The sequence below is a fragment of the Cardiocondyla obscurior genome, linkage group LG11 (assembly GCF_019399895.1).
Source record: "Cardiocondyla obscurior isolate alpha-2009 linkage group LG11, Cobs3.1, whole genome shotgun sequence".
Classification (NCBI taxonomy): Eukaryota; Metazoa; Arthropoda; class Insecta; order Hymenoptera; family Formicidae; genus Cardiocondyla; species Cardiocondyla obscurior.
In genome coordinates this window covers 33,700-54,912 of record NC_091874.1, presented here as the reverse complement: position 1 = coordinate 54,912, position 21,213 = coordinate 33,700, and the positions used below count along the sequence as shown (strand labels likewise).

The window sequence follows — 21,213 nt, the reverse complement described above, 5'->3', positions numbered from 1 at the left end:
TTTTTTTTTTTTCTTTTAATTTATCTAAGGAAACGCAACTCTTTGCATTACGTTCTTGTATTTTTCACATACACAAAGTGTATGCACGTCTTTTTATCCAATTATTAATGCATCCGCGAAATGTATAAAAACTTGTACCAAATGATCTTTGCACGTTTTTGTAGGAAACAGAAGCGGGCGAAAAAAAGAAGGCAAAGATAGTGAACAAGATGGTAGGAGGGGACTCCGAAGGTCTTCGGGATTCTCTCAAACTGTCTTTTGATACTGGAAATCTGTTTGCCGTCGTCGTTACGAAATCACGTAAAACCGGGCCTCTACGCCCACGTTGGAGCGACAGACTGACGTAGTCACGGTGAAAGAAAGTCTCCAACTTCTTTAATAAGTTCGCAATGCTTGTAACGCCGGATATTGGACATTCTAATAAGCAATGCGATTATTGAGTATCGTGTAAAATTTATAACAAAATTAATTTCTATAATTTTATTATTTTATTTAGCTTTTTGACAAAAAATGGTAAGAGTTTCTTTTATTGATGCCAAAAAGATAATAACATATGTTGATAATTTAATTAAAGTTTCATAGTATATATATATATATATATTTACCATGATATTAATTAGAAAAAAAAAAAAAAACGATACTGACGATGCAAAAGTTTACAAAAAACGACTATCGACTTTATTTAAAGGTGTAAAAAAAAAAAAAAAAGTACTACGTGTTTAATTTTTTTTTTGTTTTTATTAAATTCAGAAAAAAGTTACAAATGGCTTCATAAGATATATGTGTAAATATTATATGTGCAATTGCGAATTACATTGTCTTAAAGAGTTAAAACACAAAATTATATTCTATAGTTAATCGAAATCAGTCTATTCAGTCAAGCATAATGCACGTAATAACCGTTCGGAATAATTGTGCGTCCGCGCGTGATTGATACATTCACGAATAAATAGATATGTCTGGTAGTTTGCTGTAATCTTTTCGTCAATGACGAAAGCATAAAATTTGCAGTAGGAACTTTCCGCACAAGTGCTGAAACATACATACATATCATACTTTTTTTTTATAACTTTTTTTTACTACGTTTGTATAAAAGAAAACTACTTGTTTCTTACCAGTCTGTTTTTAATATAGGTGTCGGAGTTGCTTCACTACTGTATATATCGGTATACATATCAATAAGATGCCAGATTCTACGAAAGTATTTTTTCCCTCGCAATTGTGGGCTCACAGCGTGAACTTCTTGGAGCAGAGTAACGTAGAATTCAGCGTAGTGCGTCCTGCTAACCATATGTTTCATAGAAGACATAGTGTCCAGCATAATATTGCGAATCGTATCAAAACTGTATTCAGGTATCAATTTTTGTTTCACGTAATTGCAGAAGCGCACGAGCGCAAAGAGCAGAATTATAAATGTGTGCCTAGGAAACGCGTTCGAATACTTTAAAATAATTTCCGCTACATCGACGATGATCCGCATCGTGTTCTCATATGCCATCATGTGATTAATCCAACCGAAATTATACCAACATATGAATGTCAAGTCCCGCGCGTGATCCGCGCACTCTCTGTCAAAGCAATGCAACATTATGTAACGTATAAAAGCCTCTTGATCGAGGTGGAAGGATTGCACATAATTACGAAGCTTGGGGTGGCATCGCGGATTCGTGCGCAATCGTTGATGTGTGATGAAACAACGTTTCGCATATATCTGTAATATATCAAACGTGGTCATCATCGGCAACAACATCTTCATGTCGAGCGGTTCTACACGGTCCCATAAGCCATGTGTGCTTAACGTTGAAATCTGATCGACTGACAACATCCGCATTGCGTATAGTTGCGATATTATATCGCTTATTAATTGTATTCGAACGTGTAATGTGAATTTTGAAAAACCTCTGTTGCATCTCCTCATCAACGATGCCGTCTTCGTTAAGGCAGGTATTAATGCTAGAAAATTAGTTTTGAGCGAGCAGTGCTTCTCCTCTAAGAAATACGTTATATGTAATAACATATTGTGCAAGCTAAATACGTTCAAGTGGCTACCGTGGAGATAAGGAATATAGAGATAGTTCATCAAATCATTAGCAGTCATCATCTGTGAAAAGATTTTGAAATTAAAATATTAATATTAAATTTACATGTAATAGTTAATCAAAATGTTATCCAAATACGTTCTGTAATATGATTTAATTTTATTCGATTCTGCTAAAAATTTATTTTTATAATTTTTATTTCATTTATAACATAAAATATTACCTTATAAGTCCGTACTTTATCAATAAATGTCCGAAACTTTAGATTAAACGTTACACGTTGCTGCAAAAGAATATCTTGCAACACATATGTCAATATGTTACGATGACCACTTTTATAATAGTTTTGCACGATAGATGCTAGCATGCTTTTTTGAAATATTATACTTTTAGTATCTTCAACATTTATTTCATACAGTATTAACTGGCTTAACGCTCTCTTTGGATTTAATAGAATAAAAATCAGGAGAATACCGTAAGAAGGTTGCTCTACAGTAGTAATATGCCTCAAATTCGTCTTTGCAGGAAATGAACTCTGTTGCAGATATGCGTCAAAGCACGTTCCATCGTAAAAATCTTCCAGATGTTTGTCGTCAAAATGTTTATGTACGTACTTTAGCGTAATAAAGTACAAATCGTACACCTTTAACTGAATCAATATCTTGAATACCGCAATATACACTCGATACTTTTCTACCTTACTGTAAGTATGTGCGCATATATGATGAAGATATTTCAGTATAGTGTAATAATTGTCAATATTTAATAATTGCTTTCTCTTCATTATAAAATCCAATGTGGACAAATCCCACTCTTTATAGCGTTTAATCAACTCTTGCATGCCATACCGGTTGCCGTGGGTAATATCACGGCAAAGTTCTTTTAAAGTAAAAGTAAATTTTCTGGAATTCCTCAGGCTTGCAAATTGCTCCAGGTAATAAAATAGATGTTTATTTTTCACCAAAAATTCATTGTGTCGTATAAATTTTAAGAAATAGTGGCATTCCGTGGCAATACCACGCCGTAACGAAATCATAGTGTTCTCGTCGTCGTTAGAGGTCTTCCAAGTCATCAACTCAGATTGATCAACGTCCTTGATCAGTTGCAGAAGTAGAGTCACTAGGTACTCGTCCAACTTCATTACGATGGACTTTATTTCGTTAATAGAGATTATGTGATAATACTTGGAGCATTCGTCAAAGCTGCCATATGTGAGCGTGAACAATTTCGCTAGACTCTGATGTTCTGAATAACTTTCCATTTTGCTATGCATGCACTTTCTGACGTAGCGGAGCATATTCTTCATTAAAATACCACGTAGTATCAAGTATTTTCTCAGAGATATATCGTCAATAACATATTCCTGGCTAACAAGCATGTCGCACAATTTTTTAAAATACGTTACTAATTGATAAATGCGTCTCATTACGTTTTCCTCTGACAGCGTTCCTAAATGTAGCCACAGACATTTGTTGTATACTTTGTAAATCAAAAGCAAAATAATACGTCTAGCTCGTGAGATTTCCAATTCGTTTATATGCTTGATCGTTAGCTCCAAAATTTCTATGCATAGGTCTAATGGTACGTGCACTAACGATTCAATCAGCAAGTCTTCACACTTTAAAAACCATATTATCTATATGTAGCGCAAATAAAATAAAATACATTAGACAGTATAAAAATCCTTAATATTATATGCTGTTATTTTGGAAAAAAAAAAAAAAAAAAACTACTGTAATCTAATTATTAACACTCCTGTTAATTTATAATTATTAAAGCAACAATTTATAAATTACTTGTATAAAGAAATAAGGTGATAGAAGAGGCCAGGACCCAACGGAACCGAAAATCTGCTTGTTGAGAAGGTAGTGCGAGGAAAAATTCGTATTTAACAGAAAACCATTGTAACACTTAGCATAATCACACAATGGAATAAACTCCACCACGTCAATGTTACCGTTTGCATCAAATATCTTAACATTGTATAAATCACATTTTACTTTATTTTTTAAAGCATAAATTATGTTTCTTATTATTTTTTCAATATCTCGCGAAGGATACATCGTAACTGGAGACCCAATTTTTAATTGTTCAATTCGTTGACTATTCGCCAATAAGAGCTTCTTTATTATTTTAACATACTCATCAGGTGTATTCCTATTCATTTTTAACCAAAACCTGAAAGTTAATTTAAAAATAAGAAAATTTTAGTAGGTTAACTTTAATAAATTATAAAAACACATATGAGATAGGAGTCTATAATTTGAACTTTGTTATATAAAAAAATGTTTTTACTATATACAAATTAAGCACTTGTTAATATAAAACGAGATAATTAATAGGAAGATGATAAGATTCCTTTTTTTGCCTTTTCAAAAAATATTTCAGTGATAATTATTTAATAACCGGTTAAACAATTAATGATGTTATACAAATATAAGATTCTTATAATTAAATATATAAGTTTTAACTTACCTAGATTTCGTACTTATTAAAAAAAATTATTTTCTTTTAGAATCTCTTCTTGTCATTAAAAATAATTATCAACAATTGATGCAATTATTATACTTTTTTCAGAATTTTTTACCGAGAACTGCTTATATCGCATTAATTTTTGGAACACCGAACGTTCGAACTGTTTAACTTGACGATTAGGCGATATTGATGGTTTCACGTTCACCCGTATGCCATATATTTTGAAAACACAGTCGACACACAGTTGATCCCGTAAATAATCATAATCTCACGCGCTTAGATCACATTGTCAACAGACAATAGTAGTAGGTTAAAATTAAACTAAAAATTTTAAATTGTTTCAGTATTAAAAGTTATACATATATACGATGCAATAAAAAATTAATCTAACATCGTTGAATGTAAAGAACGACACATTTTAAATAATGTATATAAATATTGAAAACAATCTAATTGTGAAAAAAATAATGCACTTAAACGAGTTTTATATAGCAGTGGAGAAAAGCTGGATTTTAATTTTTAAATAGGTCAACATATATTTTTGACACACAGTGTAATAGAATTAAATAATAATATCATATTTTTACAGATACCCTACTACAAATATATATATATATATATATATATATATATATATATATATATATATATCTTTACAAAAGAGTATTCGTTCAAGCCAGAACATTCTATCACTTTTTTTGGCTACACTGTCTAGCATCACAATAAAACTAAATGTCATAAATATTTTAAACAGACATACAAGAGAAGTTTGCTTCACATAAATCAATTAATTAAACATTTTACACATTTATTATTTACTTAGCTTTTCCTTGTGCAGCCACTGCAGCCATAGCAGCCTTAACAGTTTCTTCATCACCCAAGAACTTCATAGAAACGACAGGCTTAAAGTTTTCATCCAATTCATATACAAATGGGATGCCAGTTGGTAAGTTTAACCCCATTATTTGATCATTAGTCATTTCTGCAAAAAAAAAATTATATTTTTTTACATACTGTCATAATAAAATTATAATATAAACAGGTTGAGCAAAGTATCTTACGATCTAAATGTTTTACTATGCCACGTAAACTGTTTCCATGAGCAGCTATAATGATTCTCTTGCCCTCTTTTAATTGTGGAATAATCGTCTCGTTCCAGTAAGGTAATGTTCTCTCGATGGTTAACTTGAGAGACTCAAACTTAGGGAATTCTTCAAGCTTTGGTCCATCTGCATAACGTGGATCCTTCACTATTGTTTCATAATATTTATGATCGGGTTCCATTGGCGGTGGTGGCACATCAAATGATCTCCGCCAAATCTGCACTTGCTCCTCCCCGTATTTAGCAGCTGTTTCGGCTTTGTTCATGCCCGTAAGACCGCCGTAATGTCGCTCATTCAAACGCCACGTTTTACAAACTGATAAATCTTCCTGGCCGATTTCTTTCAAGATAGACTTGAGTGTCTCCTGTGCTCTTGTAAGCACCGATGTGTGAGCAACGTCAAATACATAGTTCGCATCCTTAAGAGCCTTTCCTGCAGATACAGCTTCGTTTTTACCTGCAAAGAGTTTAAAGGTTATTTTACTATTCACATTAGGAGAAAGAAAGGCTCTGATCTAGTATAGGCAGTTTAGTTGAGAAATAAAGTATACCTGTCAAAAAACTGGAACAATTGACTCTCGCTAAACGGATTTACATACCTTTATCTGAAAGATTGGCGTCGTACCATCCACAAAAGAGATTCAACTTATTCCATTCGCTTTCGCCGTGGCGAACCATGACAATCCTGTATTTTGACATGTTCACTGCGAGACTGTATATTTGAGAGTTTAACGAGAAAAAAAAATAACACAATTACGGTCAGTATTTTAAATCGATTGCGTATCAAGTTCAACTTTCCTTTTCGACTGTCTTTGGCCTCTCTTTACCGCCCTTGAATTCACCTTCTTCACATGAAACTGTAAGATGGAGTGGAAGTGTTCTTTTATGTTGCCTGGTGATACAGTTGTCGGCACTCGGCAGCCGTCGGTAGTTGGCCGCACTGGGCGATGTAATCGGCGGCGGTGGTGCGACGCACACGGTGGTGGCCCTCTTGACAGGGCGCGCGACGCCGCCTGTGTGTGCGTGCGGTGCGTCGCGTCGCGTCGCGTCGCGTCGGCAAGTGATCGTATAAATAAACGGCAACGGGCCTACGGGCCGTCAGCACATCTCACGGTCTCGGTCGCGGACAACCGCTGCCGCCTTGGAGAGAACCCACGCACGGCTGCTGCGGCCCCCTTTTCCCCTTGCTGTCGCTCGCGCGCGCCCCCGACGGTGTCCTTCAACCGAGGATGTCATCGCCAACACAAGTGGTAAGGATTCACACGACCGAGAGGAAGCACCCTCCCCTCGAGCACCGCTTTTAATAATTTTGCTACCGTAGTTACTATTTATTCATTTATATATATATATATATATATATATATATATATATATATATTTATGTGTATATAATTATTTATTGACATATTTAATTCATTCTTTAATTAATTAGAGGTTTGTATTGGCTATTTGCATTATTCTTTTCTGCGGTTACTGTTATTTACTTCGTTTTCTTTTTTTGCCAGACTGAAATCTCCATGCTGCATCGTCGCCGTTCCGTTTGAATCGAGAAAAGCTGCTACCACTCGTTTTTGTTTTTTCCTTTCGGACATGAATCACGTCGGCTCTTTGTTCCTTTTGTGTACGTTCGCGTAAAAATAGAACTTGTTGAATTAATCGAGATTGCGACGACCGTGGATTCTTAGGGGCGATGGATAAATGCTCAATTTTGTTTTTATTTTATTTTATTTTCTGTATGGAAGTCAGCTGATCGCTATCGGCCACCAAGCGAGATCTCTCGCTGCAATTTTTGTACATTGCAGAGAATATGAATTCTCGTGATTTCGTTTTCCGCACGCGATTGCTATGTTTAATTAAAGCGATTTGCGCTCTTCCTGAGGAGATAAGAAACAGGAAACAACGGACGCTGCATGGTTCTTTGTGCCTGCATAACGATTTTACGAGAACAGCCACGCGCAATTCGTAACCGCGTTTGAATTTGCATTTCAAGAGTAACGAATGTTGCATAATATTTTAACTATTCAAAATAATTGTAATTATTTAAAAAGGGAATTCTCGAAAACAAAATATGTTAAATATTAGCACGTTATATATATATATATATATATATATTGATTATAATAATGCATTAAAAATTAATATTCAAGCACTTTCATATTTATTTTTTATTAATATTTTTTATGACTTTATATGCAATTGGCAATTTAAATTTTTCCACCGAGTTCTCTTCGTTTTAAGCTCAAAACGACTCGGTAATCAATCGGTTAATTGTTCGTTATTAAGCCGCAACGTCAACAAGCCGCAGGAAACTAGAATTACAAAGTAAACGGCTAAAAGCTAGAGTTTTCGCGTTACGTGTATTCTCTTAAAAAATTCCTTTGAGATTAGCCCGGGATGGTTGTTGCAATAGAGAGCGTCATTAGAGAAACTACTGTATTGGCATAAAGTGGCTGCTCCATATCAGAGACTATTGTGCATCCTGACAGTACCAGTATTAGATAATGTACTATCATGTAACTAGCTGGATTAGGTCAATGATTAGGCTTCACTGACTGTGGATAAATCTCGTTCGGGCATACACTGCCATTAGTTGAATTTCATAAGAGACAAGCGGCTTACTAAGAAACACTTTAACGGCTGTAAAAAAAAAATATTACACGTTAATTATTTGCGTTACAGCAGAATTACGTAGAATTGCATTGTAAAAAAAATTAAAACGTTTACGGGAAGTTTAATTATATATACATTAAATTGCAACTATTTTTAGCCGGCTAAATTTATCGAGGTCTTTTTATTTATTTATTTATCATTTAATTTATAATGGAGTTGTAAAAAAAATGTTTGCTCGATCCGCTGATTGCATAGAGATAGAACTAACACTCGGTCATTCTGCAATTATGAAATATCAAACGATAAGTCGAAGATAATTAAAAATATTTGCGCTCTGTATTCTTGAAAGATCACTTTTATCGTTAACATTATTAAACGATGTTTTTCAAAGTTACGATATAGATAAATAATTCTTGAGATAGCCGCTCTCTGCTACAAGTAATCAGCAATTTTTCTAATTTAATATTAAAATTTGTCAAAAAATTCATTAGAAAATTGTTTCCATTATAAAACTGTTAAATTCTATTTCCTTCGCGTAGTTCAGCCACAAAAACGGCCACAGATAAATAAATTGATTAGAATTTATCGCTTTGTGTTACAAATGCCTTTTTTATCATTACATTGTCTGCACGTTAATAATAGGTTTCTCACATATCATAATGAGGCGGGTATTTTTATGTTTCAGATAAAAAGCATTGGGCCAAAGTTGGTGCCGTTTTTCAAAAGCGTCTCCGTGTATTTTGTTTTACTTGCCGAACAGCCATCATTGTTGACGGCGTGTTTTAAATGCTTGCCGATAATAAGTCTCATTATTTTCGTTTTATTACATGGAATTAACTTGTCTAAGGAGTAAGTAGAGGCATTTCTTGCGTATACATAATTTTTTTTTTTTTCATTAATCGTTGCTTTACTGATACTTAAAAGTTGGTTCTTTTTTCTTCTGCTTCTTACAGATATGCCTTCTCCAGACGCATACTAACGGGATTAGTGTTTAGTTGCATAGGTGACGCACTATTAGTGTGGCCCAATTGCTTCACCCCAGGAATGTGTATGTTTGCCGTTGCGCAAATTATGTATATATTTGCATTTGGATTCGAACCTCTCAATTTAAAGCTCGGCGCGGTACTGTACATGGCCTGTTCAATTGGTAAGATTCATGAACGCAGATAATCGGATTGTAAACTTTTTTTTCAACCGAGGCAAACATTATTATCCCTGTCCACGATTAATTGAGACTAACAACTGCTGTTTTCAGTAATATACGCGTTGATGCCCGGGTTGAATGGAGTTTTAGCAATAGGAGTGCCAATTTATACAGTATTACTTATCACCATGGCGTGGAGGGCCATATCGAGAGTACAATTCTTTGAGGTAAATTTATAATATTAATAATGTAAAACTATGAAAATAATGCTCGACTTTATGTCTGCTATTCGTTCGTATTTCATCTCCTTTAAACGTGTGACTTTACCTTTGCAAGAGAGTAAATTGTTGTTTACTTGAATGGAAAATTAATCATATTTTATCTACTAGGAGTTATGGACATGGACTAAATTGTGCAGTTGCATTGGAAGCATTTGCTTCGTCATATCTGACACTCTGCTCGGATTTCATTATTTCCACAGTCCGTTACCTTATTCTCAGGCGCGTACATTTTATATATATATATATATATATATATACGTCGTATATAGTCTTCTGAAAGATAGCCTTGATAATTTATGATAATTATTTTATAAAGAGTATAATAATAATCGATTTTTGCTTCACAGGTATCCATTATGTTGACGTACTATGCAGCACAGTTAGGCATAGCACTGAGCGCAGTGGATTCGAAAAACAACAGTAATAACAGAGTACCTGCCAGTAAAGGCTGAAATATTTATTCCTAATCGTTATCCGGACAAATTTATCTGTAGATACAAAAACGGATATATATAAAAAAGATCTTTTTACACGCCTGCTTCAAACTATGTGCGTAATTCCAGTAGGAAATCGTTGTGATAATCGTCTTTGACATGTTGAATATTTCAAAGCCATATTATTGAATGAGACTCGAGAAGTTTCAGTGATAGGATGTTGTACCTTCGACTGTAGAAATAGACTTATATTTCTTTTTATATTATTAATGCAGTGCAAAGAAGTGTCCTATAGAGATTTCATCCTAGCCACACATATTTGTGGTTTCCTATTTTTTGTATATGTATAAGAAAATATTTAAAAAAGAAAATAATATTAATAAGCATATTGAAAGGAAATGTTAGTAGTAATGTTAAAGAAATAATTTTTTAATATTTTTAACTTTGTTGTTTTTATTAAAGACAACTACGTTGTAATGTTGTAATTATATGTCTAAATTGGCAGTATTTAACTATTTCTTACAGATAAAATTAATTACTTTTTATATAAATTTGGGCCAAGATGTAATAGCTTACCTACGATCTTACAAATTCTTACAAATGATGAATATATTGCATATTTCTCTTATAAAAAAAATTATTGTTGTATATATATCATTGTATAATCTATACTTGTTGTTAGTGTTATCATCCATTAATGTAAATGGACATCTTACGAAGAAAAACAATTGCAATATAGTTGTAAAATATACTATAAAAATATTTCCTACGTCAATATACGTTGTGCGTTACTGTATATATCATATTGTGTATACGATATGTTGGGTCACTGTTAAAATATGAATCGTTATTAACACTGCCATTTTCTTTGGCAAAAACTAAATTGATTTACTCAACAGTTTTAACTAAATGTCTAGCTAAATTAAATTTTTCAACATTGTCATAATAAAAAATGTAATATTTATAAGTATAGATGCAAAACTTTTTATTAATTAAATTTTCAAGTAGAACATTTCTCGATTGAATTAAGTGTCCTCTTTGATTATTTTGTACTGTACAGGATTGTACACTCGTACTTTAATTTATGATTCAAAATTATTAAATTTATTTATTTGTAACACTGAAATTTGTAATTTATTATATTTTTTCACAACGACACATTTTTTACAAGTGTTTTTCTAGAAATAGCTATCCGAAGTCGAACATTAGCGTTATATGTAACTTTTTATTAACATACTGTAATATATATATATATATATATATATATATATATATATGTGTGTGTATAAAATATATCACTTACGAAGCCAACGACACACGGGACTTTCAACGAGGGCACATAGCATGTCTACCTCCGTCCACGGGTAATGTTGCCCCTGTTATGAAACTAGCATCGTCACTTGCTAGAAACGCGATCGATTTTGCGACTTCCAAAACGTCGCCTGTTCTTCCAAGAGCGTGCGTTTCTTTACTGTGCTCGAAAAACGCTTTAAGCTCCTCGTTGGTATATCCACCACTAGTCTTATGCAGATTCGTTACAACAACACCAGGGTTCACAGCATTCACACGCACCTATGCAATAAAAAACAATAATATAAAATAAAATAACATTTAAAAGTAATATTAAATTGAAACGAAATAGAAACGTTTATGCATACCTGTTTTGGTGCCAATTCCAAAGCAACACAACGTGTGAATTGATCCACTGCCGCCTTGCTCATACAGTATGCCAGGACACCAGGAAAAGCGCGTAATCCAGTTACGCTAGAGACATTAACGATATTACCTTTTGTCTTGATTAAATGCGGCACTGCCAGTGCTGTCAATTGATATACCGAGCGAACGTTAACGTTGAAAACACTAAAAATATATAGAGAATCAGTATAACTTCAAAATAGATAATCTTTTTTGAATGCATATTCATATATTATTAGCTTATGAATACGTACTTGTCATACTGTTCCAAACTTGTGGTCTCTATACAACCTTTGTCCAAAATTCCAGCATTATTAACTAAAACATCTAATTTGCCATAGTGCTTAATCGTTGAATCAATAATGTTTTTTACATCATTTTCATTAGTTAGCTCTCCTGTTATGATTAACGGCTTGGACTTGCCACATTGCTCAGCTACTTTATCCAAATTCTGCTTATTGCGTCCACTGAGTGACAGTGATGCTCCAAGCTGACCCAGATGGATAGCTGTTGCAGCTCCAATTCCTGAACTGGCTCCTGTTACCAGCACAACTTTCCCCGTGAAGGACATCTAACAATACGAACAATTTGTCAGCAAACTCAAAACTATTGATAACACATACATACATACATACATACATTCATGCCTGTGATTAATTTTTAACATATGTTATCTTAACTCAATGCAACAATAATGCAAATCTAAATCTATTGTTATTAAAACTAACAAGTATAAATGTAATCCATTACAATATTATTTTATTTAAATCAACTTATATTCGGAAACGTATTATAAACGGGTTAGGTTCTCGAGAAAGGAAAAAAAAAAGGAATAAAATAAATGTATGAGAAGAGTGCCGAGAATCGATTAATGTTTTAAAATATGCCGTTTACAGGTTTTAACGAATATATGAATACTCACTGTGATAGTACTACAACAATATCTGCAAAACTTATGAAAATACGAGCGCGAACAAAAAATGCGATATCATATTCGCGATAGCGAGAGATAGCCAACAGCACAGCGGTAAACAGCGGTGAACGGAACAAAGTACCAAACGTTTTACGTAAGCAAATTACGATAAGTAATTTGATATTCACGTACTTATAGCGTTTGCCCCTCCTCTTTCATCCGTTAACAACTATTCACATTTTTAATATTTATTTTTATTATTACTAATTAACTCTAATCTCCGTTTAATTTACTTGCTATCTTATTTTAATTTTAATTCTATTGTAATTTTAACAGCTAGAAAAATTAAACAAAAATTTAAGTTTAATATACTAGATAAAATAAATTATTAGATAAGAGAATTTTCATTTGTTAGTAAGAGAGAGAGAGAGAGAGAGAGAGAGAGAGAGAGAGAGAGAGAGAGAGAACTTCTTAGATAATTGTCTCATCTAAAAATCAATGTTTATTTATTTTGCAGCACAAGATATCTCTTTATTTCAAAATTATGTGGACTTTATTTGCTTTAATTCATTTGTTATAATCGCTAAATACTCTTCAACTTTTATTAATTGTGCTGTAATATTTGTATTATCCCATTCTTGTTCCTTGATTTTTTTCACGATTCCTTGGAGTGATAATTTAGCGCTTCCTAATAGCTTCTTTTTCTTGACTGCAGTATCAGGGGTACAACGCAAATATGCCTGCGCCAATTTACAACATAATTCCAGTACGTTTAGAGATGTATCCTCGTTGCAAAACCATTTTGGATGTAAAGTGATAAACCGATACGCTTGTTGCAGATACTGTGCTGCTCTTTCATCATCGACGTCCGTTTTTCTCAATGCAACAAGCTCGGCGTACATTCTCCAAACGTCTGGGTTGTTAACCACGTTAGAAGTAATCCTTCCAAATAATTCTAAAGCGTTTTGAAGCAAACGAGATGCTGGATTTCCATCCGCATCATTAATATTATTTATTATGGCATTTGTTAATATTTGAAGAATTTGAATATCTGAATGGTTATTTTTTAAATCTAAAATACGATGGTAACATCGAATAACCTGAGAAGAAATAAAAACTGTTTTAAAGATATTTAATAAAAAATGTACATATAATTAATTCTATAATATATTACAATTATTTTAAGAGTTTATACAAAATTGTTATGTGGATACTTACTTCTGAAAAATGGCCCAAATCAATGCTTACAACCATCAAATTGTCCCACACTTCCCAACGATCGTAATTACACTTTATGGCGTCTTGTAGAGACTTCCAAGCTCTCTGTTTATCTCCTAATTTTATGTACGCCTTTGCTAAATTATTCCAGGCTTCAAAAGTCTGAAATTGTTAAATAAGAATTTTATTTAACTAGCTATTAATTATAAAAATAGCAATACTAAAAGTATGTGTTTACGAACAGATTGTTCTAATTCACAGTAACGTCTATATGCCATAGCGGCCAATTTCCAATCTTCTATTTGCAGCGCTGCATAACCCAGTCTAAACCACACAAGCTCTTGAATATGATTTAATTCCACCGACAGTTTTAAATGTGGTGCAGCCTCAGCGTACTAAAAAAAAAAAAAAAAATTGAAGTTACATTTAAAATTCAAATAAATTTTGCTTCTGCAATCAGTGATTTAAATACTAACATCCTTCTTTACAAAATAATAAAATCCCCAATGCTTTTGTACTCTACTGCTTTTTTCCTCGGATAATCGCCACGCAGTTTCGTAATGATTCACATCTTCAGTTGCATCTCCTAACAGGCACCATAATTTTACTGTTGGCTTTTTAGATATTTCTTGCTCAATAATTTCAGCTGCCTGAAAACGTTTACATAATTTATCATGCAATTTTTGCATTATATGTAATGTATATTATACCTTGTGTTTCAAATTTAATACAGTGTAACAACCAATCACATCTTCCCACAGTTCTAGTTTTTTAAAAACTTCTAGAGCTCCTTTCACCAAACCAAGGCTGAACATTATGTTAGCCCACTTTTCTTCCAATGTCCAAATAGGCCTCATACCGCTCGTAAAAAATAAATCCATTCTTCTGGCTACAGGCGCTTTAGAGTCATTGTAATCCTTAAGTAGAGATTCTACTTGCATCATGGATCGTTCAACAGTTCTCTTATCACCAGACTCCAGCAAACAACGGTAGTATAAAGAAGTCATTTTTAATGACCAATTTTGTGTACTCTCTACAACTTTCTACAATCAATATTTTTAAATATTATTCATTAATAAAAATAAAACAAATTTAATGATAATATTATAACTTACAATCAAATAGGGTTTGATTTCCTCATCAGTGAGCTTGTCCTTTGGTTGACACAACTGTAATTGAGCACTGTTAACTATTAAAATCACTTTTTGTTGTAAAATTTTTGAGTTCTAATTTAAACAAATGTAAAAAATGTTACACTTACTATTTTGCCAAAATTATTGCCTCTTCTACCATTCCTAATTTAGTCTCTTGTTTGTGCTCTGAAAATGTAATGTGCTCCAATCTCAATTCATCATTTAAATCCAAAGATTTTGGTGTGTCTTTACAATTTACAGAAGGAAAAATGTCTTTGTTCATTTCAATTTTGAGATATAATTGTGGCTTTTCTTCTTGCTGATATTTAGTACGCTTTCCCATTGCACCTTCCAAATTTAATTGTAAGCCTGCTAACTTTTGTGCATGTTCAAGATATTTTTCAGAATTTTGTGTTCTTCTGTAATATAAATAAAACCTAGCAGCTTCCAAATTAAATAGCAATTGGCAAAGAAAATCTTCTAATATGTTCAGATTATTAATTTCCTTTATAAGATTTTCAGTTTCGTCGAACAATACTCCTGAATTTTCATCCAGCACATGCTGATGCAACAGAGAAGCTCTAAACAGCCACCAAACACAGCTCCTATATTTAAGTTGCAGATTTACATTGGAAAATATTTTTTTAGCTAAATAGAGAAGCTCAGGTTTTTCTATATTTCTATTACATCCGTCATGCAGAGATAAATATTTAATTGCCTCATCTCTTCTGATTTTTAACCAATCAATATCTTTGTCAGTACTAGGACCTGTCCAGTTGCATTGAACAAAGTAAAGTAACGAGGCTATTCCTGCATATAGCCATGATAAATGCGAATCGGTTTTAGATAAATCATTATATATTATCTCTTCCAAGCTATCACCATTTTTTACTGCTTCAATAAATGCAGAAAGTTCACTATTTATTGAATCTTTGTATTGGCCATTCAATATGCTGCTTACATTGTGTGACAAATTTGAAACTAAAATTATAAACAATTATTCAAGTAAAAAATATTAGTTATTAATAATAAACGTAAGCTATAAATTATTAATTATAAATTTTGTGCATTAACCTTACTTTTATTTACAGAAACATTGAGTAGAAGTTCAATTTCTATTTCTTCGTCTGTTTCCTTCGTTTGGGAAGTCATAGTGTCATAATATAATTGTAAATCCGTAAAAAATATTGCATTAATGTTATAATAATTTATTCAGTTAATAATTTTAGTTTTACACGTGAACATACCACACCTGAACATACAATCTGCCATTTGCAAATTAAGACAGTGGCGGCTCGTAGTAAAATATTTCGGAACCAACAATTTTCTATTATTTGATTCGCTTATATATGCCAATCACGAGCAAGCAAAATTAGCGGGAAACGGACTCTCGCTATGCCAACTTACTTCTCCTGTGCTCCTATAATACCTTCTGATACTTTTCGAACGATTTTGAACGACTCGTTGCCGCGAAATGCCAGGATTGACGGACTTGTCAACTCGTTTATTTTTAATGTCTCGGTAATTTAAATGAGCAAATAATTAAATTACTTTTTTTCGTTCATTGTAATTGAAAATTAATAATTATTTATTTTATTGTCAATGTATTTTTTAATAACAAAAGAGAAATAATTGAGAGATATCGTGCCGCGAGAGTAACTTAAAAAAAAAATTTTAAGGTAATATATCACAGATTTGTTAAACGTATGTTTCAACATTTAAGACTTTATTTCGGATAAATATTATGTATATATGTCCATGGAGAAATATAAATTCATCTATCTAAAACACGATTTTGATCAACAATTCCTCTTTATATTTTTATCAATTTGCAACGAGATGTAATAAATTCTTTCATTTATTATATTAGCATTGCACAGTAAAGATATTAAAATGATTTCTTTATGTTGCTGAACATAAAACAGATTATTTGGATAATACTGACATGTGAACGTTTGATACATCACAATTACCTGTGTACACAGTCTTTACAACAAAACATCAAGATGTATGATAAATATCGCTCTACATATATATATATTTATATTGCATCGCCTTTAAACTTAAAATAGTTAAAAAAAAATAAATAAAAATACGTATTTTAATCGTAATAACTTAAATGTTCTTACAAGAATTCACTGGTTACCATCTGTTCTTTCGCAATCTGTTAGTCTTATTTAAATTGTAAGTCACTTGAATTGTATTTCAAATATCAGTCGAGATAAAGCCTAAAGTCAGCGCTATCATTTAATAAAACATTTGGCATTACTTTTACCTTCAGTCACGCATAACAGTGATTAAGGCAAAGAAGTATATCTTTCGTAAGTAGCTTACCAAAATTTTTAGGAAAAGAAGTTTTCTAAAAGCGTCCTGCTTTCGAGATCAAATATATTTTAGATCTAACGAATGAGTCTCATTGTAAGTTATTTTAGTTAGCTAGTGAATAGCTTTTAATCTTGTTTTCCTCAAAGTTTAAGACAAACAGTTGGGAAATCATGTATTCTGGACGGATCTTTGTACCTAATTTACAACGCCAAGTCAATTAACCGTTAAATACATAAGTACGTTTTGATTTTACGTTAATTCTATACGGAAGGTATGCGATTGTAAGTAGCGTAACTTTTTACGCAGCAGCCTGAGACGAAAATGCAAATGGCAAGTACAATGATCAATATAACAACAAATATGTAAGCATATAGCTGCAGAAATCTATTTGGTAACCACAGAATCGTGAACTCGACCGTCTTTTCTTGAGTATCTGCAAAATACATATATAGTTTCATTATCGATGAGAAAACTCGAACAACTATCATTTTAAAAGATCTATACCTATGTAAGCAAGTCCGTAACCCATATGTAGCATGCCCATTCTGTAAGAACAGGTCGGTATTTGTACTTCGTGAATGTCCCCTACGTCCATTCTTAACTGGTACAAAGGTGTTTCATACGGCGGTAAAACCCAAACGTCGCTCAGTTGATCCGTCGCCGTGTCCAGACTTATGTGCATTGCCTTATGGTCATGCGCGGAAAAAATAATCTGTGGTGATAATTCTTTGAGTACCTGCAATAAATAGTCGTATAAAACGAATCATTCACGGTTCTTTTTTTCGCGATGTTAGACCATACATTTTGCACGAAACTTCCGGGTGTAAACAATAAAGGCATATGGCTGAGAATAACGTTGGTCGTATTTCTTTCTGCGTAATCATTAAGAAATGCATCTTTTGGGGCATCCGGCATCGCGCGGGTTAATCTATTTACCTAAAATATAAGTCATGTATTGAATTTCTTAAACACATATACAGCTGGAATTTGTATTTACTTTGAAAAAGGTGACAGTCTTGTACACTAATGTGTCTGGCTGAGTATATGCAAAATTGAATCTTTTATGGACATTTAGAGAAACAGAATCTTCATCACCTCCAATGTCATTATCACCTGGCAAGTAAATTTTCTAAAATAAAACACAAGATGGTCAAAAATAAAATTGCAGATTTCCTTAAAGAAAAAAAAAAATTACAAAACTAAAATAAATACCATTATATTATCTGGTGTTGAAAATATTGAATCTAGTCTCCTCTTGTACCTTTCAAAATCTTCTGCATTAGCTATGTGACCCTCATCCATGAGATCACCTAGGAAGGCAATGACATCTGGCTCAGAAAACTTTAGAGCCCTTGAGAAAGTTTTCTCTAAGTACCTACAAAATTCCTTGTCTATTATTGTCCTGTGCATGTTATGCATATGACAAAATTTTAGTAGGTATTGCCATTTTTCCACACAAAAAAAAGTACTTACAAAATGTATCAAAATACAATTGAGATCTTGACAAAATATAGATAAGCACTTAATTATAATAAAAAAAATATATAAATGTATTAATAAAATTAATTAACGCTTACTGTACATACCTATCACTATCCCACCTTGCTATCCACGATCCAAAATAATTCTCATACTTTTCTCCAAGTATTTGTGGATCAGCGACGAGAAGAATTTTAACACACTCCGAGCACTCACGCATGACCCACTTGAACTTCTGCACTTCGTATACAAGAAATTCATTGTAGAATATTGTCGCAAGAACAATAATACTAATAGATATCACTCTGTGCTTCAACCTGTTTAACATAAAATAATTATTATTTTAAATTCAATCTTTCTACACACCATACAAAAATTTTAAGTTAAGAATTTTTGTTCTTTGTTTTGTTCAAAATAATTTTTTTTTTTAAGTCAATTAATCGTGTATCTCTGCAAGATTAAAAATTCATAATCTCGCAAAAAAAGTTACCTATTTCGCCGCAACATCTCTGTGATTTATAGCATTATATAATGCTGAAACAAAAAACTTAATAGCGCATCTTGAACTAATTCGTTATATGTTGTTCATTATTAATTTTATGAAACGGTAATCCAGTCGCCGCAAATATATCGAAAAAGGTTAAAAGGATCGATGTATTTGCAGCGACGAAAGCGCCAAAAGCATTTGGTAGACGGAATTCTTTAAAACTACCAAAATCGATGGTGACATGTATATATAAGAATAGATTTTGGTAGTTCCGAAAATATCCGTCTACCAAATGCTCCCGGCGCTACCGACGCCGCAAATACATCGATCTTTCTAACCTCTATCGAAGTATTTTAAAATTAAAATTATTATTTAGATAAAACGTGGGCACTCTACTAGCTATAATAAAATCAAATTAGAGTCAAAAAATTAACTTAGAACATTCAAAATCATTAACTTTAACAGATTTTTATTATAATTTATAAAACATACATGTCACTTTTTATAAGTTAATTATTAATATTTTCCGTAGACTTACAAGCTTCAGACTTTGTAGGGCAAAAGTAGAATGAAGAAACTGTAATGGAATGCTAACAAGACCCTTGAGAAAGCAGCAAAAATCCCCCTCACCAAATATAGATAACAGTAAAAATTTTGCGGCCTTCCAGGTACTCCAATCACAAAATAACTGAAATATATATTTGAGAGTTACAAACCTTATTGAAATGTAACGAGAGCACTCTTACACACTTAAATAAACTGAATTTATATCAGAAATTTAACTTAAAAACCTAAAAATAATTTAATTAAAAGTAACACTACTTCTAAACTATAACACATACCTGTCACTATTCAAACTCTTATAAAAAATATATCCCGTTAATGCACAGTCTTGGCACTTTGTGGGAATAAAAAAAAAAAGTCAAATTTGTTAAAAAAATCCAACTGGACCGCCGAGGAAGCAGCAGAACTCAATTCACAAGCTGTACAAGTGCAGTAAAACTTCTGTGACCCTCGCAGCACTCCAATCACCAAAAATCTGAAATAAAAAATTATTTACAGTTAACAGAATAATTCAATTGTATTTAGAACACTCTACTACACTTAAATAAACCGAATTTTAGTCTGAAATTTAACTTAGAAGCCTGAACTCACTCTGCAAAGTGTTAGTGCTGTCTGGAGTATTGGGTAAGTCGAGGATTTTTCTCTTGCACCAGGAATGGTCAGAGGGACATCTGCGGCTTCCCCAGGACTCCGGACGGTTTCCTTGGTTAGCTTCCGTCGCGAACCTTTCGTCTCCAAAGCGCCAAACCTATAAATAAAGCAGAAGTATTTTTAAATTCAAACTAAAAATCTCATAAGTGACACTTTCAGGTTAAAGTTATATTTTGACTATTTTCTCACTTTTTAATTAACTGAGGCTCTCGGGCAATCTAAAATCGGTCCCTCACGATAGAGGAGGGTATTCCAATTAAATTCTAACGCATGACATACCTGAATTCACTCTGCAAAGTGTTAGTGCTATCTGAAGTACTGGGTAAGTCGAGGATTTTTCTCTTGCACCAGGAATAATCAAAGAGACTTCTGCGGCTTCCCCGAGTCTCCGGACGGTTTCCTTGGTTAGTTTCCGTCGCGAACCTTTCGTCCCCAAAGCGCCAAACCTGTAAATAAAGCAGAAGTATTTTTAAATTAAAACTAAAAATCTCATAAGTGACACATTGAGGTTAAAGTTATATTTTGACTATTTTCTCACTTTTTAATTAATTGAGGCTCTCGAGCAATCTAAAATCAGTCCCTCACAATAGAAGAGGATACTCTAATTAAATTCTAACGCATGACATACCTGAATTCACTCTGCAAAGTGTTAGTGCTATCTGG

General features: G+C 32.8%; 6 protein-coding genes across 8 annotated transcripts; 1 reads left to right on the top strand and 5 right to left on the bottom strand.

Annotated features, from left to right (window-relative positions):
- Window positions 1-735: 735 nt before the first annotated feature.
- LOC139106740 (uncharacterized) lies at window positions 736-4,915 on the bottom strand. Its single transcript, XM_070663683.1, has 5 exons — window positions 4,515-4,915; window positions 3,836-4,217; window positions 2,263-3,675; window positions 1,116-2,101; window positions 736-1,032 (listed from the first exon to the last, which is right to left on the bottom strand). Exons 2-5 carry the CDS (start codon window positions 4,202-4,204, stop codon window positions 870-872), a joined length of 2,931 nt encoding a protein of 976 aa, XP_070519784.1. The 5' UTR covers window positions 4,205-4,217; window positions 4,515-4,915; the 3' UTR covers window positions 736-869.
- Window positions 4,916-5,024: 109 nt separating this feature from the next.
- Pglym78 (phosphoglyceromutase 78) lies at window positions 5,025-6,543 on the bottom strand. Its single transcript, XM_070663691.1, has 3 exons — window positions 6,216-6,543; window positions 5,576-6,073; window positions 5,025-5,496 (listed from the first exon to the last, which is right to left on the bottom strand). The coding sequence occupies exons 1-3, from the start codon at window positions 6,313-6,315 to the stop codon at window positions 5,330-5,332; spliced, it is 765 nt and encodes a 254-aa protein (XP_070519792.1). The 5' UTR covers window positions 6,316-6,543; the 3' UTR covers window positions 5,025-5,329.
- A 110-nt stretch (window positions 6,544-6,653) lies between these two features.
- On the top strand, window positions 6,654-10,883 carry LOC139106749 (lysoplasmalogenase TMEM86A). The gene is made up of 6 exons (XM_070663694.1): window positions 6,654-6,866; window positions 8,912-9,075; window positions 9,180-9,373; window positions 9,482-9,597; window positions 9,760-9,870; window positions 9,999-10,883. Exons 1-6 carry the CDS (start codon window positions 6,846-6,848, stop codon window positions 10,101-10,103), a joined length of 711 nt encoding a protein of 236 aa, XP_070519795.1. The 5' UTR covers window positions 6,654-6,845; the 3' UTR covers window positions 10,104-10,883.
- On the bottom strand, window positions 7,351-12,928 carry LOC139106748 (3-oxoacyl-[acyl-carrier-protein] reductase FabG-like). 2 transcript variants are annotated; one of them, XM_070663693.1, is made up of 5 exons: window positions 12,703-12,928; window positions 12,035-12,351; window positions 11,744-11,945; window positions 11,389-11,657; window positions 7,351-8,253 (listed from the first exon to the last, which is right to left on the bottom strand). In XM_070663693.1, exons 2-4 carry the CDS (start codon window positions 12,349-12,351, stop codon window positions 11,412-11,414), a joined length of 765 nt encoding a protein of 254 aa, XP_070519794.1. In that variant the 5' UTR covers window positions 12,703-12,928; the 3' UTR covers window positions 7,351-8,253; window positions 11,389-11,411. The 2 variants fall into 2 exon arrangements, with proteins under 2 accessions (XP_070519794.1, XP_070519793.1); XM_070663692.1 differs by lacking the exon at window positions 7,351-8,253 and having other exon boundaries at window positions 10,832-11,657; window positions 12,703-12,924.
- Window positions 12,929-13,221: 293 nt separating this feature from the next.
- On the bottom strand, window positions 13,222-16,322 carry LOC139106744 (tetratricopeptide repeat protein 27-like). The gene is made up of 8 exons (XM_070663687.1): window positions 16,124-16,322; window positions 15,173-16,025; window positions 15,027-15,093; window positions 14,622-14,954; window positions 14,388-14,561; window positions 14,154-14,306; window positions 13,912-14,073; window positions 13,222-13,793 (listed from the first exon to the last, which is right to left on the bottom strand). The coding sequence occupies exons 1-8, from the start codon at window positions 16,194-16,196 to the stop codon at window positions 13,236-13,238; spliced, it is 2,373 nt and encodes a 790-aa protein (XP_070519788.1). The 5' UTR covers window positions 16,197-16,322; the 3' UTR covers window positions 13,222-13,235.
- A 431-nt stretch (window positions 16,323-16,753) lies between these two features.
- LOC139106746 (metallophosphoesterase 1 homolog) lies at window positions 16,754-20,626 on the bottom strand. 2 transcript variants are annotated; one of them, XM_070663690.1, is made up of 9 exons: window positions 20,491-20,626; window positions 20,178-20,374; window positions 19,874-20,023; window positions 18,956-19,165; window positions 18,582-18,744; window positions 18,367-18,498; window positions 18,171-18,305; window positions 17,874-18,105; window positions 16,754-17,802 (listed from the first exon to the last, which is right to left on the bottom strand). In XM_070663690.1, exons 4-9 carry the CDS (start codon window positions 19,066-19,068, stop codon window positions 17,630-17,632), a joined length of 948 nt encoding a protein of 315 aa, XP_070519791.1. In that variant the 5' UTR covers window positions 19,069-19,165; window positions 19,874-20,023; window positions 20,178-20,374; window positions 20,491-20,626; the 3' UTR covers window positions 16,754-17,629. The 2 variants fall into 2 exon arrangements, with proteins under 2 accessions (XP_070519791.1, XP_070519790.1); XM_070663689.1 differs by lacking the exons at window positions 19,874-20,023; window positions 20,178-20,374; window positions 20,491-20,626 and adding an exon at window positions 19,339-19,508.
- Between the last annotated feature and the right edge of the window lie 587 nt (window positions 20,627-21,213).